At 44.9% G+C, this 15,026-nt stretch overlaps 1 protein-coding gene across 1 annotated transcript; it reads left to right on the top strand.

The window, feature by feature from the left end:
• Positions 1–334: 334 nt before the first annotated feature.
• On the top strand, positions 335–14,939 carry LOC149325670 (uncharacterized). The gene is made up of 7 exons (XM_089564363.1): positions 335–1,028; positions 1,112–1,153; positions 7,027–7,113; positions 8,809–9,056; positions 11,167–11,326; positions 11,879–12,060; positions 14,907–14,939. The coding sequence occupies exons 1-7, from the start codon at positions 920–922 to the stop codon at positions 14,937–14,939; spliced, it is 861 nt and encodes a 286-aa protein (XP_089420489.1). The 5' UTR covers positions 335–919.
• The last annotated feature ends 87 nt before the right edge of the window (positions 14,940–15,026 follow it).

Raw genomic sequence — 15,026 nt, 5'->3', positions numbered from 1 at the left:
TTGTAAAGTAAGTACTTTCACAAAATTGGTTGAGGTAGTCGTTCCCCAGATCAACAAACAATATTGTTTTACGAATTGGAAAAACAGCGCAATCAAAGACGAGACACAAGAGAAGGACAAAACACCAGCGCTGACATGCGAAATATTGTACATGCGAAAAGACTAGAGAGAAATAAATTTGTAGTTTGAATTTTCGAGGCAGTATTGTGCGAAATTTATTTAGGATACCAGCAGAGCGAGCCATTTTAGTGCAAACGTAGTTTACACGATCTGTCCAGACTAAATGTTCTTCAAAAATGACTCCAAGGAACATTATAGAGCTGACACGAGTTATAGGAGCTTGCTCGAAGTGAATTTGGAAGTTGTTCGGAACTTCCTTATTTTTGGCTCTAAACAGTATGTACTTTGTTTTCCTGACATTAAGTTCTAACCTATTTGATTTTAACCAAACAGACAATTGGGATAACCAACTATTGGAGGCTGCTTGCAAAATATTACTATCTTGCCCTGAAAAAAATACGTTAGTATCGTCTGCATAGATTATAATGTCTGCTGGATGAAGGTTGACGATATCATTAATATATAATAAGAACAACGTTGGTCCTAGAACGGAGCCCTGTGGCACACCAGACACAATCTGACCGATCCCAGATGAAATACCGTTAATGATAGTTGTTTGAGATCGGTTGTCAAGGTAGCTAGCAAATAAGGTTAAAGGAACGCCACGTATTCCATAACAATGCATTTTTTCAAGCAATATCTTGTGGTTAACCGAGTCAAACGCTTTCCTCATATCAAGGAATATGCCAACTGTTAGCAGTTTATTTTCTATGTTTTCAATTAGCTTTTCTTTGATTTCCAGTAAGGCGGCCTCAGTTGTTTTGTTTTTTTGAAATCCGTACTGTTGCTTGGAGATGACATGGTTTTTGTCGAGATATTGAGAATGTTTGCAGGATCCTACAAGAGCGCCGAAAAAAAGGTGCGGCGCTACGAGTTCACTTCAGCCCTAGAAAGCTCGGCAGTTTCTGGTAATTGAAATTCTCATATTTCTTTATTGATGAGAAATTATTTTGCATACTCAACAAGACGTTCATGTGCAATTCTTTTTTAGGAAATGAGGGCCACAACGATGTTGTACAGCTGCCGTCACCACGTAAGACATGAATTCTCATTTGTTAAGCCGCCGCGGTGGCTCAGTGGTTACGGCGCTCGGCTGCTGACCCGAAAGACGCGGGTTCGATCCCGGCCAAGGCGGTCGAATTTTGATGGAGGCGAAATTCTAGAGGCCCGTGTGCTGTGCGATGTCAGTGCACGTTGAAGAACCCCAGGTGGTCGAAATTTCCGGAGCCCTTCACTACGGCGTCCCTCATAGCCTGAGTCGCCTTTGGATGTTAACCGCCTTAAAACTAAAACACCATTTCTCATTTCTATTTAATGTAAGGTCGACATTGTGTTAGTTTTGATTGGGGATTTATGGTAGTATGCTTGCAAAATCTGGGAAAAAAACTCCACCGTAGCTAATTGCACTTGCAGAGAAATGGAACGTGCTCAGACTTGGCATCAGCTTTTTACATTTGCCATGCTCTCAGATCAGCAGTGAATCTGCGAGTAACCATTTCGTGGCAAACTCTCTTACCCACGTTAACAGTACTGCGAACAGGTTTCTATTCACATGACATATATTCCGCTCTCTGTGTTTGGTTTCGCCATGACAGTTTCTTTTGTGTCCTTAAATGTGCCGTATTTTCCAGTGTATAAGACGCACCCGCCATATATGCAGGCTGTAATTGAAAAAGTTGCTATATAAGACGCACCCTTATATAAGACGCACCCCAGTTTTCCCAGTTGGGCTAGTGAGGATCAATTAAACACGCTTGCGCGACCATCACGAAATTCACCGTACTTGTGAGAAATTCTTAAGCAACGCTAAGTGGTCGAAAAAGGCAACACTCACGCCATTCCTGCCCACGTTTTGGAAAAAAAGAAAGAAAAACGAAAAAACTCTCCCACATGTCCATAAGAACATTTTATTTCTACTTAAAACCTTGGAAGTCTTCACCTTCGGATGCGCTATCAAAAAGTTCGCCCATTTCTGGTGGCAACGCGACTGAAATATTCTCTTCGTACTACGTACATGGAGCAAACAAAGTGGCAAAGGGTGGCTAAAAAAGAACGCCGGCTTTTCCTGGCTTGTCTTGACAATGGCGAGAAGCGTGATTGTCGTCATCTTTTGGCATTTCACATTACTTTTGCTTGGGGCCTCCGAAACGGTGGTGTGTTTGTGATCCCGGAAGTCGTCATCCCCGTCGTTTCATGATAAAGTTCACCTAAAAAAAGTTGCGCACGGTGGTCCCCGTATTGAAGTATTAACCGTGTTACAACCGCTTCATTGCTAGTGATATTTTTTCGGTAAAAAAGGCTTCAACATGAACCTGAGTAATTTCTGAACTCTCTAAAAAAAAACGAAAAATTCGCATATAAGACGCACCCTTGTATAGGACGCACCAGCAAGATTTTTGAAAAAAGCCGCGTCTTATACACCGGAAAATACGGTACCAATGCACCATGCTGGTGCATGAGAAATGTAATTATTGAAGTACTATAGACACATATTTAAAAAATTGAAAACTGATTTTTCAGGAAAGAAAGTGGTGCAGTAATTCTCTCGCATTTCGGTGGACATTCATAAGAGAAGGGATAAAGGAGGGAGTGTGAGAAGAAAGGAAGTGTTGCATTCCCAGTAAGCAGGCGTAGGCTTGACGAAACGGCTTTATTCACAGTGCTGCATACTGGCAGCTCGAAAGAAAACTCCCCCCGAGTACAGCACATGACACGCATATATACATATACTCAGCAGCCCGGCACATGCGCAGAACAGACAGATATATCTTATCACACAGCGGTACACGCACGTGTCGCGCCCCAGATACCGACACAACACCTCCTCCCCTACTAGATCAAAAACGGTCATAGCCCCAACGCTCAGGAGGTCGCCTTTCCCGATTGCTCCTTCTTAATGAAATGGGTTCATTTTCAGATGGCAACCGGCCCAGTGGACTGGGTGCCACCTGAGGCTGCGCTGAAGGCATCGGAGGAGAGGCGACCTCTGATGCGTGTGGCAGGCATATTTCATTTGCAGTTGTTTTTTCATCATCAAGAACGGAATGTCGCAAATGATCAGCATGCACAAAACGCACTTTGTTTCCAATGACAACCAAATACGTAGTGGGAGACTTTACACGCACAATTTTGCCAGGACGCCAGTTCACCGAATCACCACGCACAGAGCGCACTAGCACCCGGTCACCAGTCGCAAAGAATCGCGGCTTCGCTCTTCGCTTATCTGCAGCCTGTTTCACCCTTTCGCTTTTCTCTGTCATTGCACTGGACAGTTTTGGTCTCAACAAGGAAAATCTGGTTCGTAACTGTCTTCTTAAAAACAATTCAGCCGGTGTCCTTCCGGTGAAGGTGTGCGGCGTTGTTCGATAACAAAATAGGAAGTTGTCTATTCTGTGCTGCAAGGTTCTTGTAGTTCCCTTTTCTCAGTCCTCCAGCAACTGCTTGAACAGTGCTGTCTTGGTAGTCTGTACAGCCCGTTCCGCCGACCCATTCGACTGTGGGTGGTACGGAGGGGTGCAAGTGTGCTTTACTCCATTTGCTTTCAGGAAGTTTTCAAACTCAGCGGCACGGAATTGCGGCCCATTATCAGTTACAACTTCAGCAGGTAGACCATGAGCAGCAAACATGGATCTTACAACTTCAATGGTTTTAGCTGCCGTCGTCGTTGTACACACCTTCACTTCCAACCACTTGCTATAGGCATCAACTGCTAAAAGGAACATTTTTCCTTCCTTCTCCGCAAAATCGAGATGAACCCTTTCCCAAGGGTGCTCGCACACTTTCCAGGGAGCCGAAGGCGCTGATTGTGCTGCAGGTTGAACACTTTGACAAATGTGGCAAGTTCGCACCGTTCGTTCTAATGCTTCGTCGATACCTGGCCACCACACCATTGACCTTGCGACCATTTTCATCTTCGTGATTCCAAGGTGCTGCTCGTGCAGCAAGTTTAGTACAACACTGCGCAAACACTCCGGAATGATTACTCTGTTTGTCCAAATAATGCAGCCCGCTTCAATAGAAAGTTCGAAACGTCGAGCCCAGAAAGGCTGCAGTTCCTGAGAAACAGATTTTGGCCAACCATGCCATATCATGTCGCGAACCGCAGTTAGCAGCGTATTGCGCGTTGTTTCGCGTTCAATGTCTTTTGCCGTCAAAGGAAGCTCGTCAAGTGTAGAAAAATAAAAAATGTCTTCAGTGTGCTCTGACGTTTCTGGCAAAGGAAGTCTAGATAAGGCATCGGCTTGGGCAATTTCCGTACCGGGCTTGTGCGCTATCTTATAGCTGTAGTTTGCGAGGAACACAAACCAACGGTGCACCCTAGCAGTTGCCACAGCACTGCTTTTTCTTTTCGGGTCGAAGAGTACGGTTAGTGGTTGGTGGTCTGTCAACACCTTAAATGTTCTACCATAAAGGTAGTTATGAAACCGTTTCACACCAAAAACAATGCTCAAAGCTTCTTTTTCAATTTGGCCATATTTGCGCTCTGCAGGTGACAGTGACCGGGATGCAAATGCAATTGGTTTATCTTTCCCGTCCACGACGTGCGACAGTACAGCACCAAGACCATATTCGGATGCGTCACATGTTAGTTGTATTTCTTTTTTGACATCGTACAACTCCAGAACATGCTCGTTAGTCAGCATCTCTTTAGAAGTCTTAAAGGCAGTATCACATTGACGCGACCAGTGCCATGCAGTTTCTTTGCGCAACAAGTTATGCAGGGGTTCGAGAACTGTAGCCAGATTAGGCAAACATTTGAATAAAAATTGATCAAGCCCAAAAAAGCCTTTAGCTGGGTCACGTTTCCAGGTTTTGGTGCGTTCTTTATGGCTGCTACTTTATCAGCTGTGGGATGTAATCCATCTCTGTCGATTTCATGGCCCAGATATCGTATTCGTTGCTGGAACAGCTTACATTTCGCAGTGTTGACCCTTATGCCATGTTCTCTTAGGCGTATGAGCACCTGCTCCAATCGGTCATGACACTGCTTTTGATCTTTTCCCGCGATGACAATGTCATCTAAGTAGCAGGCTGTGCCAGTCAGCCCGTGTAGGACTGTGTCCATAACGGCTTGAAACACTCCTGGCGCGCAGGCTACGCCGTATGGCAAGCGTCGGAACCGGCAAAGGCCGAGGTGTGTATTGACGGTGAGCAGTTCTTGCGCTCGCTCGTCTAATTCCAGCTGCAAGTACGCCTTCGACAAATCTAAAACTGAAAAAACGGACCCGCCTTGTAACATTGTAAAAATGTCCTCTGGTAGAGGGAGCGGGTACTGGTCAACCTCAATTGCAGGATTTACCGTGACTCGGTAATCACCGCACAGCCGAAGCTCCTCACCATTTTTCTTTGGAACAATCACCAGTGGTGTCGCCCAAGCACTGTGGCGCACCTTATATATGACTCCAGCTTTTTCCAAATTAGCCAATTCCTGCTCAACCCGTTCTCGCAGCGCATACGGCACTGATCGCGCCTTACCAAATACAAGGGACGCATTTTCCTTAACTACAATGCTCGTCTTGAACCCTTTTATCGAACCGTAGCCAGGCTCGAACACTTCTCGGTATTTCTCGGTCAAGGTCATCAAGGGCATTTCTTTCGTCAGTGGCTGCACATGCATCACTTCATTCCACCGAATTTTGATTTTACTCAGCCAGTTCCTGCCAAACAACGTAGGCATTCTGGCGCCTTTCATCTCTTTAACAATTACTAGAGGCAAGTGAAAACACTGATCGTAGTACTTCACTACAACATCAATTATCCCCTTGATATCAATAGGCGTGCCATTGTACGTAACCAGTTCGACGTCTGCTGGCCTGAGCTCGGTGTTTGGAAAGTGCTTCGCGCACTCTGCCTCCGACATTACGGAAACCGCTGCTCCTGTGTCCAACTCCATGGGTACGTTTTACCCATTTAACTGCACACTGACTACAATGGCAGGACTGGCCGCACGGTTGTCGGTGTGGCAAAGGGTCAGAAGTTCACTGTCCGACGATTCCTGCTCTAGTTGATGCACAACTCTAGTTTTGCACATTTTAGCAACATGGCCTTTCTTTTGACATTTGAAACAAACACTGTTCAAGAACGGACAACTTACAGGTGCGTGCCGCCCACCGCATCGATTCCCATCCTCGTCGCCAATTTGTTGCATTCCCAGTAAGCAGGCGTAGGCTTGACGAAACGGCTTTATTCACAGTGCTGCATACTGGCAGCTCGAAAGAAAACTCCCCCCGAGTACAGCACATGACACGCATATATACATATACTCAGCAGCCCGGCACATGCGCAGAACAGACAGATATATCTTATCACACAGCGGTACACGCACGTGTCGCGCCCCAGATACCGACACAACAGGAAGAAGGAGGTGCCGTAGCGCCCTGGGATAATTTCAGCCGACTGGGGATCTTTAACGTGTACTGACATCGCACAGCACACGGGCACCTCTTGCGTTTCGCCTCCATCGAAACGCGCCGCCGCAGTCGGATCACAACGTTCTTTTATGTGTCATAGGTATCTGCTTGATGTGACATTGTTTGTCGCGTCAACTACTTGTCATGGAGGTGTCGGTTTTGATGGGTTTTGAATTATGAAGTCTTTGTACAGCCTGTGATTGAAACCAAATTAAAATATCTTTTCGGCCAAAGGAAGTGTTACTATTGCCTGGGGGGCATCTCTATATAACCAGGAATTTGTTTCTGAACTTCGTAATTTTGTGTCTATTGTGTTTTAAAAAGATCACCTGTATGAAAAACAGCCTGGCCATGCAACTGTTCTGTCCCTTCTCCAAAAATATCCTGAAGTAGCATTTCTGCATTCAATTAGGATAGAAATGTGACATTGTGGTTGTACACAGTAGTGTGTTCTGTACTTCCTGGATTGCGATCAATGACGCATGTTCATCTCCAGCCCCACTGAATCACGCTGGGGAGAGCGTGAACGAAAACAGTGCGCCACCCAGCGAGCTGGAGGAGTCGACAGCTGGGACTGTTGATGGTGAGATTTTCACTTTGTTTAGTTTTGTGCAAAAAGAGAAATGCAAGCCAAACATGGGGACACAGTGAGAGGACAGAACAAATGCTGCTTGTCCCGTCTTTTCACTTTGTTCCTTTCTTTTAATTACACTCCTATTTTGTCTAGTATCAAGTGACACAACAAAATATAGAAGCTAGATCTGCTTTGCCTTAAAGAAAAACAGAGCAAATTTTAAATTTCTCATTGTACCTGCTGCTGCCGAGCAGCAGTCAACAGGCCCAGAAAGACCTAGAGAGTATACTTATTCAGGAAGATATTTGCACGGAGTTCTCCTCAGTGGCTCTTGAAACGGTGCTAGGAGCACATTTCTAGTTTCAAACTATGTGCTTTGAAAGGGGTCACTCTGAAAATCATCACATGTATTTCTCAAAAACGATTGTATTGAACTGAAGTGGTACTGGAATTTACAACCTAGTACTTCCATTGCTTTCTCCTCTTGTGATTCATAGTGGAGTGGTTGTTGTGTGCCCTTCCCAAGAGCTGTATGTTGTGCTTTTGTTGGGTTCTTTTCGATCCTGGCATTTCTGTCGGCCTACATCACCACCAGGAAGCCACTCCTACGAATTGCACTCTACACAGTAGTCCCATGTTCTGTGCATTTGTTTCCTTACCAGCATAATTTGGTCGCTTGGTCGCGGTTGGTCAGCAAGGCCCATATTGTAATTTTTCATTGTCTTTCAAAGTATTTTAAAAGTTTACTGGTTGGAAGTCAATGCAGTGCCTTGGATGCAGCGAAATGTACTTAAAAAGAAATTAATTGCGCTATCACAAAGCTCCCATAGAGGGTGCTGAAGGAGATAAGCAGCCAATAATAGTGTCATGCTCTGAAGGAGGACCTCTTGCTTAGGAAAGAACTGAACAGCCTAACTGCCTTGTGGAGCACATCAGCTGGCTCCTAGTCTTGTCTTGCCTGCAGCAAAATGGATGCGTGGTAAGAGATAAATGTGACCTTGTTTTATTTCTCAACGGTTTGGGACCTCCTGTGCCTAGCAAGAAATATTTGGTCCACCTCTTTGTTGCATTTCGCTTGTCAGCTAAGGGCTATAATTCCATAAGGGCTATCTTTGTTGCAGTTTTAATGCATTGATCCCTGCCAGCACTTGCAGTTAGAACAGATGTCTACCTCCAGCATTTTGGCCAATGTGGGTTTTGCCGTGAGCAATACTTTCCAAATGGTGCAATGCTATATTAAGGGCACAGGCCTGTTCTGCTTTCTCGCTTCTATTAGCACATGCTTCTCATGACACTGGAAGAATCCATTTGCGACTAACTGCTGCCATCTCTGCCATGGTGCAGTAGCAGTGGAAATGCCCATGAAGCAATGTAAAAATTGGCGAAGCTCATAGACTGAGAAGTCCTTTACACAACAAGGCTGCAGGTTCTGTGCTAGCTATCACACATAGAGCAGCTCCATTTCACCTAGGTGTTTGTCAGTGCATGGTGACATTTATGGCATTTAAATTAGGCTAGCAAGGAATAGAACATGAATTAGAAGTGTCCTGGAGGATAAAAACTGGGGGAAGTTTAGGAGCATAGTACAGAGTGTGTTGCTGCCTACTGTTAGCCTCGTACTGTTCTTTATTGTACCTCAGTGCGCAAATGATATCATTGCGCCCAGGTTAACCCTGCTCTCACTGAAATTGTTGATTGCTTCAGTTTCAGCTACCCTGCTGAAGCTGATGCGCCTGGTGCTGGAGGTCCGACAGCAGCAGCGCGACTTAATGCAGCGGTTACAAAGGCTGGAGGATCACGTGCTGCTGCGGTCGGACCGGCAGCTGGAGCAGAGGACTCGGCCAGTGTCCCCCTCGCCACCGCCTCCCACCCTTGCACTGCCCGCATTCTCCCCCGAGGAGTTGGACACTGTGGAAGCTGCCGTCCAGGACGACAGCGTGGCTGCTGGACTGGTGATTTAATGTTTCTGATAATTCGTGTCTGGAAAAAATGAATGCCTACTAACGAATTGCATGCATAATGTAATTCCGAGGTTTGTGAAGAAATCTTGAGCTCCAAGAGTATTTGCATGCCGTGCTCTGTGAATAACATGCTCTTCATAGATATAATTCCTACTGTTGTGCTGGAGTGTGCTGTCACAGTGTGTTTTGTTAATGTAAATGTCTTGTTCATGAAAGTTGCTTGCTGATATACACACTGGCTGTTTCAGTGAACATTTTAGGAATTCCTAAGAATAGGGAGTTCAAAATAGAACAAATATTTGCAGGTACACACGCACAGTTATGCAGTAAATTATGTCCACCACTGCTGAGAGATCGTTCCTCCAAAAAAAAAATTGTTTTCCCATATCGAACTTGCGCTTCTTTAGGAATTTTTGAGAGTGTTCACTGGAACGCCCTGTCGATTCCTTGTGTGGTGAGATTTACTGTTGGAAGCAAAAGTGGTACGCAATGCCCAGCCGGTAGCAGAGCTTGCAAAAACTGCATCACGTGTCGGGACAGCTGTTAGGGGACTCTCTTTATCTGCTCTTTGGCTCCTATCAATTTGTTGGGCTCAGTAGCAGTGCTGAACATGTGGCGCTCGCAATATTGCTTACGGCAAGTGCCAGTTGTCACATCATGTTTCAGCCACGCAATGCAAAGAAAATGCCACCTGCGAGACTGCTGTCGCATCAGAGCGTTTAGGCGAGAAGGAGCGCTAAACAGCAAACCAAGCTACTGATGCTGGTTCTGTGCGAAGCATTGCACCTGTCACATCTTGTAGTAGCTTGGTATTTGGCGGTGCAGTCACAGGCTTTTTTGGGGCAGTTGCTCTCTGATGGTGTCACTCAATGTCATTCGATGTAGTTTTCCAGAGCTCTGCCGGTGGCCGGTCGTTGCATAACAGACTTGGTTCCAACAATTTTTTTTTCTCAGTGAAATATTTCTGTGATTACATTATTGTTTTACATCGATCAACAGCAAAAAAAAATCCCCTATGCTTTTGTTGCCTGTGGCTGCCTTTCTTCGTATGTGTCTCATAACGAGCCCCTCATTTTCCTTACATTTGTCATTTATTGTTGTGCTGTTTTAATTTAGTTCAGCAGTGGACTTTGTAGCTAACGTTAAGGATGTTGTAAGGTCTGTTTTACAGGAAGCTGAGCTTTCGGTTAATATACTGTTGCATGAACTGCTGTGAACACAGCTGGAAGTTGGTCCTCTCTCAGCGCGTCTTTAATTTCGGCTAGGTTTCCCAAATAATGGGGCAGCTTTAACCCACCTCTTCCCTGTCTTTTGCACACATTATGCACATTTCATTACTTAATCTGCTGCCAAAAACAAGCAACATCGTTTAATTAAATGTGGTTGCTAAGCACGCAGCTTTACTCAGGTGCTTGGGGATTTAAATAAGCGCCCTTTGTATAGCATTAATTAGACTGCTCAATTTCAGGGTAGTGAGCCCCGCCATGGTGGCTCAGTGGTTAGGGCACTCGACTGCTGAACCCAAAGACTCAGGTTCAAACCCAGCCGTGATGGCCAGTTTTCCATGGAGGCGAAAAGCAAGGCGCCCGTGTGCAGTGTGATGTCAGTGGCGCATGTTCAAGACCCCACGTGGTCGAAACTTCCGGAGCGCTCCACTATGGTGTCCCTCATCATAGCCTGAGTCACTTTGGAACTTTAAGTTCTACAAACCAAATCAATTTTAGCGTAACGGCTGTGCAGAGAAAACACATCCAGCACATAGATATCTGCAAAAAGCATTATAGTTATAATATAATAATGTCCAAGATGCAAAGCATAATGGGTAGGAGTTGGCCACCTTTGATTAATCGCTAAAGTTTCCCTGCTCTTAGTAAACTGGGAAAAAAAAGAATGTCCATATTGGTGGTGGTGCTTTCTGCTGGTAGCAACTAGTCAAGCTATTGTATCATACAGAAATTATGCATTATGATTGTAGGTACTCGCATGGGCTGTTGACAGGTAGTCACACAATTGTCTTAGCTATTCGATTCTGCTAAACTAAATGAAATTATAATTGATGTTTGCGCCTAATAGCTTGTGCACCTGTGGTGTTTCTTTTCAGCGAAAGCAGCTGGTCCGCCTGGGGGGCAAGGGCCTGAGGGAGGTGGGCTCCAACATAATGACCGCCATCATGGGGGTGGCTGTACAGAGGATGTACAGCCTCCATGGCCGCAAGGGCAAGTGGTCATTTATTGCCCTGAAGTTATGCAAGGTGGCAACAGGTATGTTGTTGCAGTAGCTTTTAACTGAATTTTAAAAGATTAGTGGAAGAACATGCACCAGGTTCTGCTGCGCTTTGTTTTCTTTTCTTCTTTTCAGTTGATACTTTACCAGTTTTCTTTTTCATTACAGGTGAATATTTTGTTACTGTTTTTATGGGGGTAGTCATCTGCAGTTTTCTTCCATGTGCATCTGAAGATATATGAGTCAGCAGATGCCTTTCAAAGAAAGCCCTCCCATCAGTCACATCCATCTCTTGTCATGAATCGTAGACGTGCCTTGTATCTGCCAGCCATTTGTGCTCCCATATGTTAGTAGTGCAAAGTGGTCGACCGTGATGTCGCAGCAGCTTTATACAGTTGGTTAGAAGAGCTTTCAGGTGGATTTTCGCATCAAGTTGTATTTGGATACTGTAGTCCTTTCATTTTGGCACGCACTTTGAGTTAACATGTACTTGTGGCTTTTTCTGTTTTCTCTGTTGCTGAAATAATCTTGATTTCTGTTAACGAGCAAACTTTTTCTGCTGTCCTAAAATGAACGCTTATCTTATGCAGATGCCATCTGTGAGAAGACGGGGGCGGATGTGGTGGAAGCGCAGGGGTTTATTAGGAAGTGGTTGCCAGGTTCGGTGGACCGTGGCGGCGGACGCAAAAGGCGTTTTGCCGAAGCGTTTCTGCCAAGTACCGCTGCCGGCCTGGCAACCACTGCGAGCCCCTGTGCTTCAGCCCCCAGCACAGTGCCCTCTCTTCCCCAAGCGGCCCCCACCTCCCAGAAATCCTCCTCCCGCGCGGCCCTGGCTCCTTCCCAAGGTCCCGCCTCCTGCGCGGCCCTCGCTGCCACGCAGGACTCGCGCAACCGCGCGTCCCCAGCCACGGTGCCTAATTATTTAATAAATTGTTTCTCAGTTGGATTCTTTCGTTGCCTCATTTTGTTGTGCATGTGTATAGAATAGATGATTGCAGCTTTGCAATGCCAAAACCCATGGCTTTCCCAATGCGAACATTAACTGGAATGTGAATATTCGCTGAACTGGAAATGCAATGGCATAAACTTCGGGCAAGCGTTAGCAGAAAGGCTGAACAGTGGCCTAATTGTGGTATGTCAAGCCGGTGTTGGTAGAGCGGCTGAAAGTGGGTACAATAGCGGCATGAATGTCGGTTCAGTGTTGGTAGAGCGGCTGAACAGTGGTCTGATAGTGGCATGAATGTCGGTTCAGTGTTGGTAGAGTGGCTGAAAGTGGGTACAATAGCGGCGTGAATGTCGGTTCAGTGTTGGTAGAGCGGCTGAACAGTGGTCTGAGAGTGGCATGAATGTCGGTTCAGTGTTGGTAGAGCGGCTGAACAGTGGTCTGATAGTGGCATGAATGTCGGTTCAGTGTTGGTCCGAACATCAGGCCAAGGTTGGAAAAAGTAACTTTTTGCCCCAATGCCGACGTCGGTACGACTTTCGAGCCGGTTTTGACCAGCATTATGCCAGCGTCGGTCCATTGTTGGTGTGCTGCTTGGGTTGCTCATGCTCTTTTGATTGTCCCGGTACTCGCATGTATGCATTTTAGAAGCTATACATTCTGGGCAAGTTGGCAGTTCAGGCAGCGATGTGCGTCCATTTTCATGTTCTGCCATGTACAGGCAAAGTTGTTTCCAAAAGTGTAGATGGTGAAAGTCGGCAGCACTCATCGCAATCTTCATACTTGTCAACCGTCGCATAGTGTAGCGATCTGTGGCCAGCGACGCCTACCTTTTAAAGGATGTATTAGGTGAGCAGGAAGTGGCGCGTGCCGGTGTTCTCTACTTCTCACAACACTGCGGTTACTTCATTCACACTCTTGCTCAGCCTCTTTTCATTGTCCTGGTACACGCAGGTATGCATTTTAGAAGCTCTACATTCTGGGCAAGTTGGCAGTTCAGGCAGCGATGTGCGTCCATTTTCACGTTCTGCCATGTACGCGCAAAGTTGTTTCCAAAAGTGTAGATGGTGAAAGTCGGCAGCACTCATCGCAATCTTCATATTTGTCAACCGTCGCATAGTTTATTTATTTATTTATTTGAACATACTGCAGGCCCTTTTCGGGCCCATGCAGGAGTGTTTACAATGCATCATTGATCAAACAGAGTAAAAACAAAAATTCAAAAATACAGAGATGTTCTCTGACCCAAACACAAAAAGATTAGGAGAGAATTAAACAGAAAAGTCAATTTTTTCGATATAATTAAGAAATAGTTCCACGGACGTACACTTCACCGCATCTTCAGGCAATTTATTCCAATACGATATAGCATCTGGAAACAGGGAGTACCTGTGGATATTTACACGGCTGACTGGTTGACGAAGTGTTTTACTATTGTTTGTTCTAGACGAGTGTTTGAATGGCGGGTGTAAGTATTGTGAATTGGCTATTTTGAAGTGACCGTGAAGAAGTTGGAACAAAAACTTTAATCTGGAAATGATTCTTCTCTGTGACAGGCTTTGTAAATTTGACTGAACTATTAGACTGGTAGCGCTAGTTTGACGTGAATACTTTGAATAGACGAACCTCACTGCTAGTTTTTGGATGCGCTCTAATTTGTTGATTAAGCTTTTTTGATGGGGGCTCCAGACTATATCCGCATATTCTAGGGTAGGTCTTATAAGAGTTTTATAGGCACTGAGTTTAATATGGGCCGGCGTGTTACGGAGCTTTCTCCTTAAATAATGTAATTTACCTTCAGCTTTAGAGCAAATGGATTTGATGTAGGGCTCCAAACGCAGGTTAGATGTTAGGATGAGCCCCAGATACTTCACCTGATCATATTTTTTAACCTGTGTGTCACCAAGTGTGTATGTAAAACTTAGAGGATGCTTCTTATTAGTGAATGTGATACTTTTGGTTTTATCTGCGTTAAGTTTCATTCCCCAGGTCATACACCAAGCGTGGATTGATTCTAGGGAATTGTTAAGGAGAATTTGATCGTCAGATTTTTTTACAGCTATATATACGACACAATCGTCTGCAAAAAGGCGAAGCTGGATCGATGAACTAACACAGGAATGAATATCATTTATATAAATGAGGAACAAAAGAGGCGCAAGTACTGATCCCTGGGGTACACCCGAATACACATCCAGGTTTTGCGAAACGTATTCATTTATTTTAACGCATTGTTTTCTGTTCTGCAAATAGCAGGAAATCCATGACACAATGTTGCGATCAATGCCAAAAGATAGTAATTTTGTTACAAGGTCATCGTGAGGAACAACATCAAACGCTTTAGAGAAGTCTAAGAATATAGCATCTATCTGGTAGCCTTCATTAATTGTGTTAGCGATGTCGTGAGTAATTTCAGCAAGCTGCGTTACTGTTGAAAGCCCTGTTCTGAAACCATGTTGTTTTTCATAAATGAGATTATTATTTTCTAGATATGAGATTATGGCTTTAAAAATAATGTGTTCCATCATTTTACAACTAGTGCTTGTTAACGATATCGGACGATAATTATTCAGTCCAGTTTTAGGGCCCGATTTGTGTATAGGAATTATTTTGGCACAGCGCCAGTCATCTGGAATTACGAGTGTTTGTAAAGATGTTGTGTAAATTTTATGCAGGTATTTAGACACCCAGTCAGCGTATCGGACTAAAAATGTGTTCGAGATGGAATCAGGACCCGGAGATTTTTTTGTGTCGCCATCTGTGGCAAGCGACGCCTACCTTTTAAAGGATGTATT

Source organism: Amblyomma mixtum, chromosome 10 (assembly GCF_055824585.1).
Source record: "Amblyomma mixtum isolate Tamu chromosome 10, ASM5582458v1, whole genome shotgun sequence".
Lineage (NCBI taxonomy): Eukaryota > Metazoa > Arthropoda > Arachnida > Ixodida > Ixodidae > Amblyomma > Amblyomma mixtum.
Note: the sequence above shows the minus strand (reverse complement) of the source record. Positions and strands in the feature narration are given on the sequence as shown.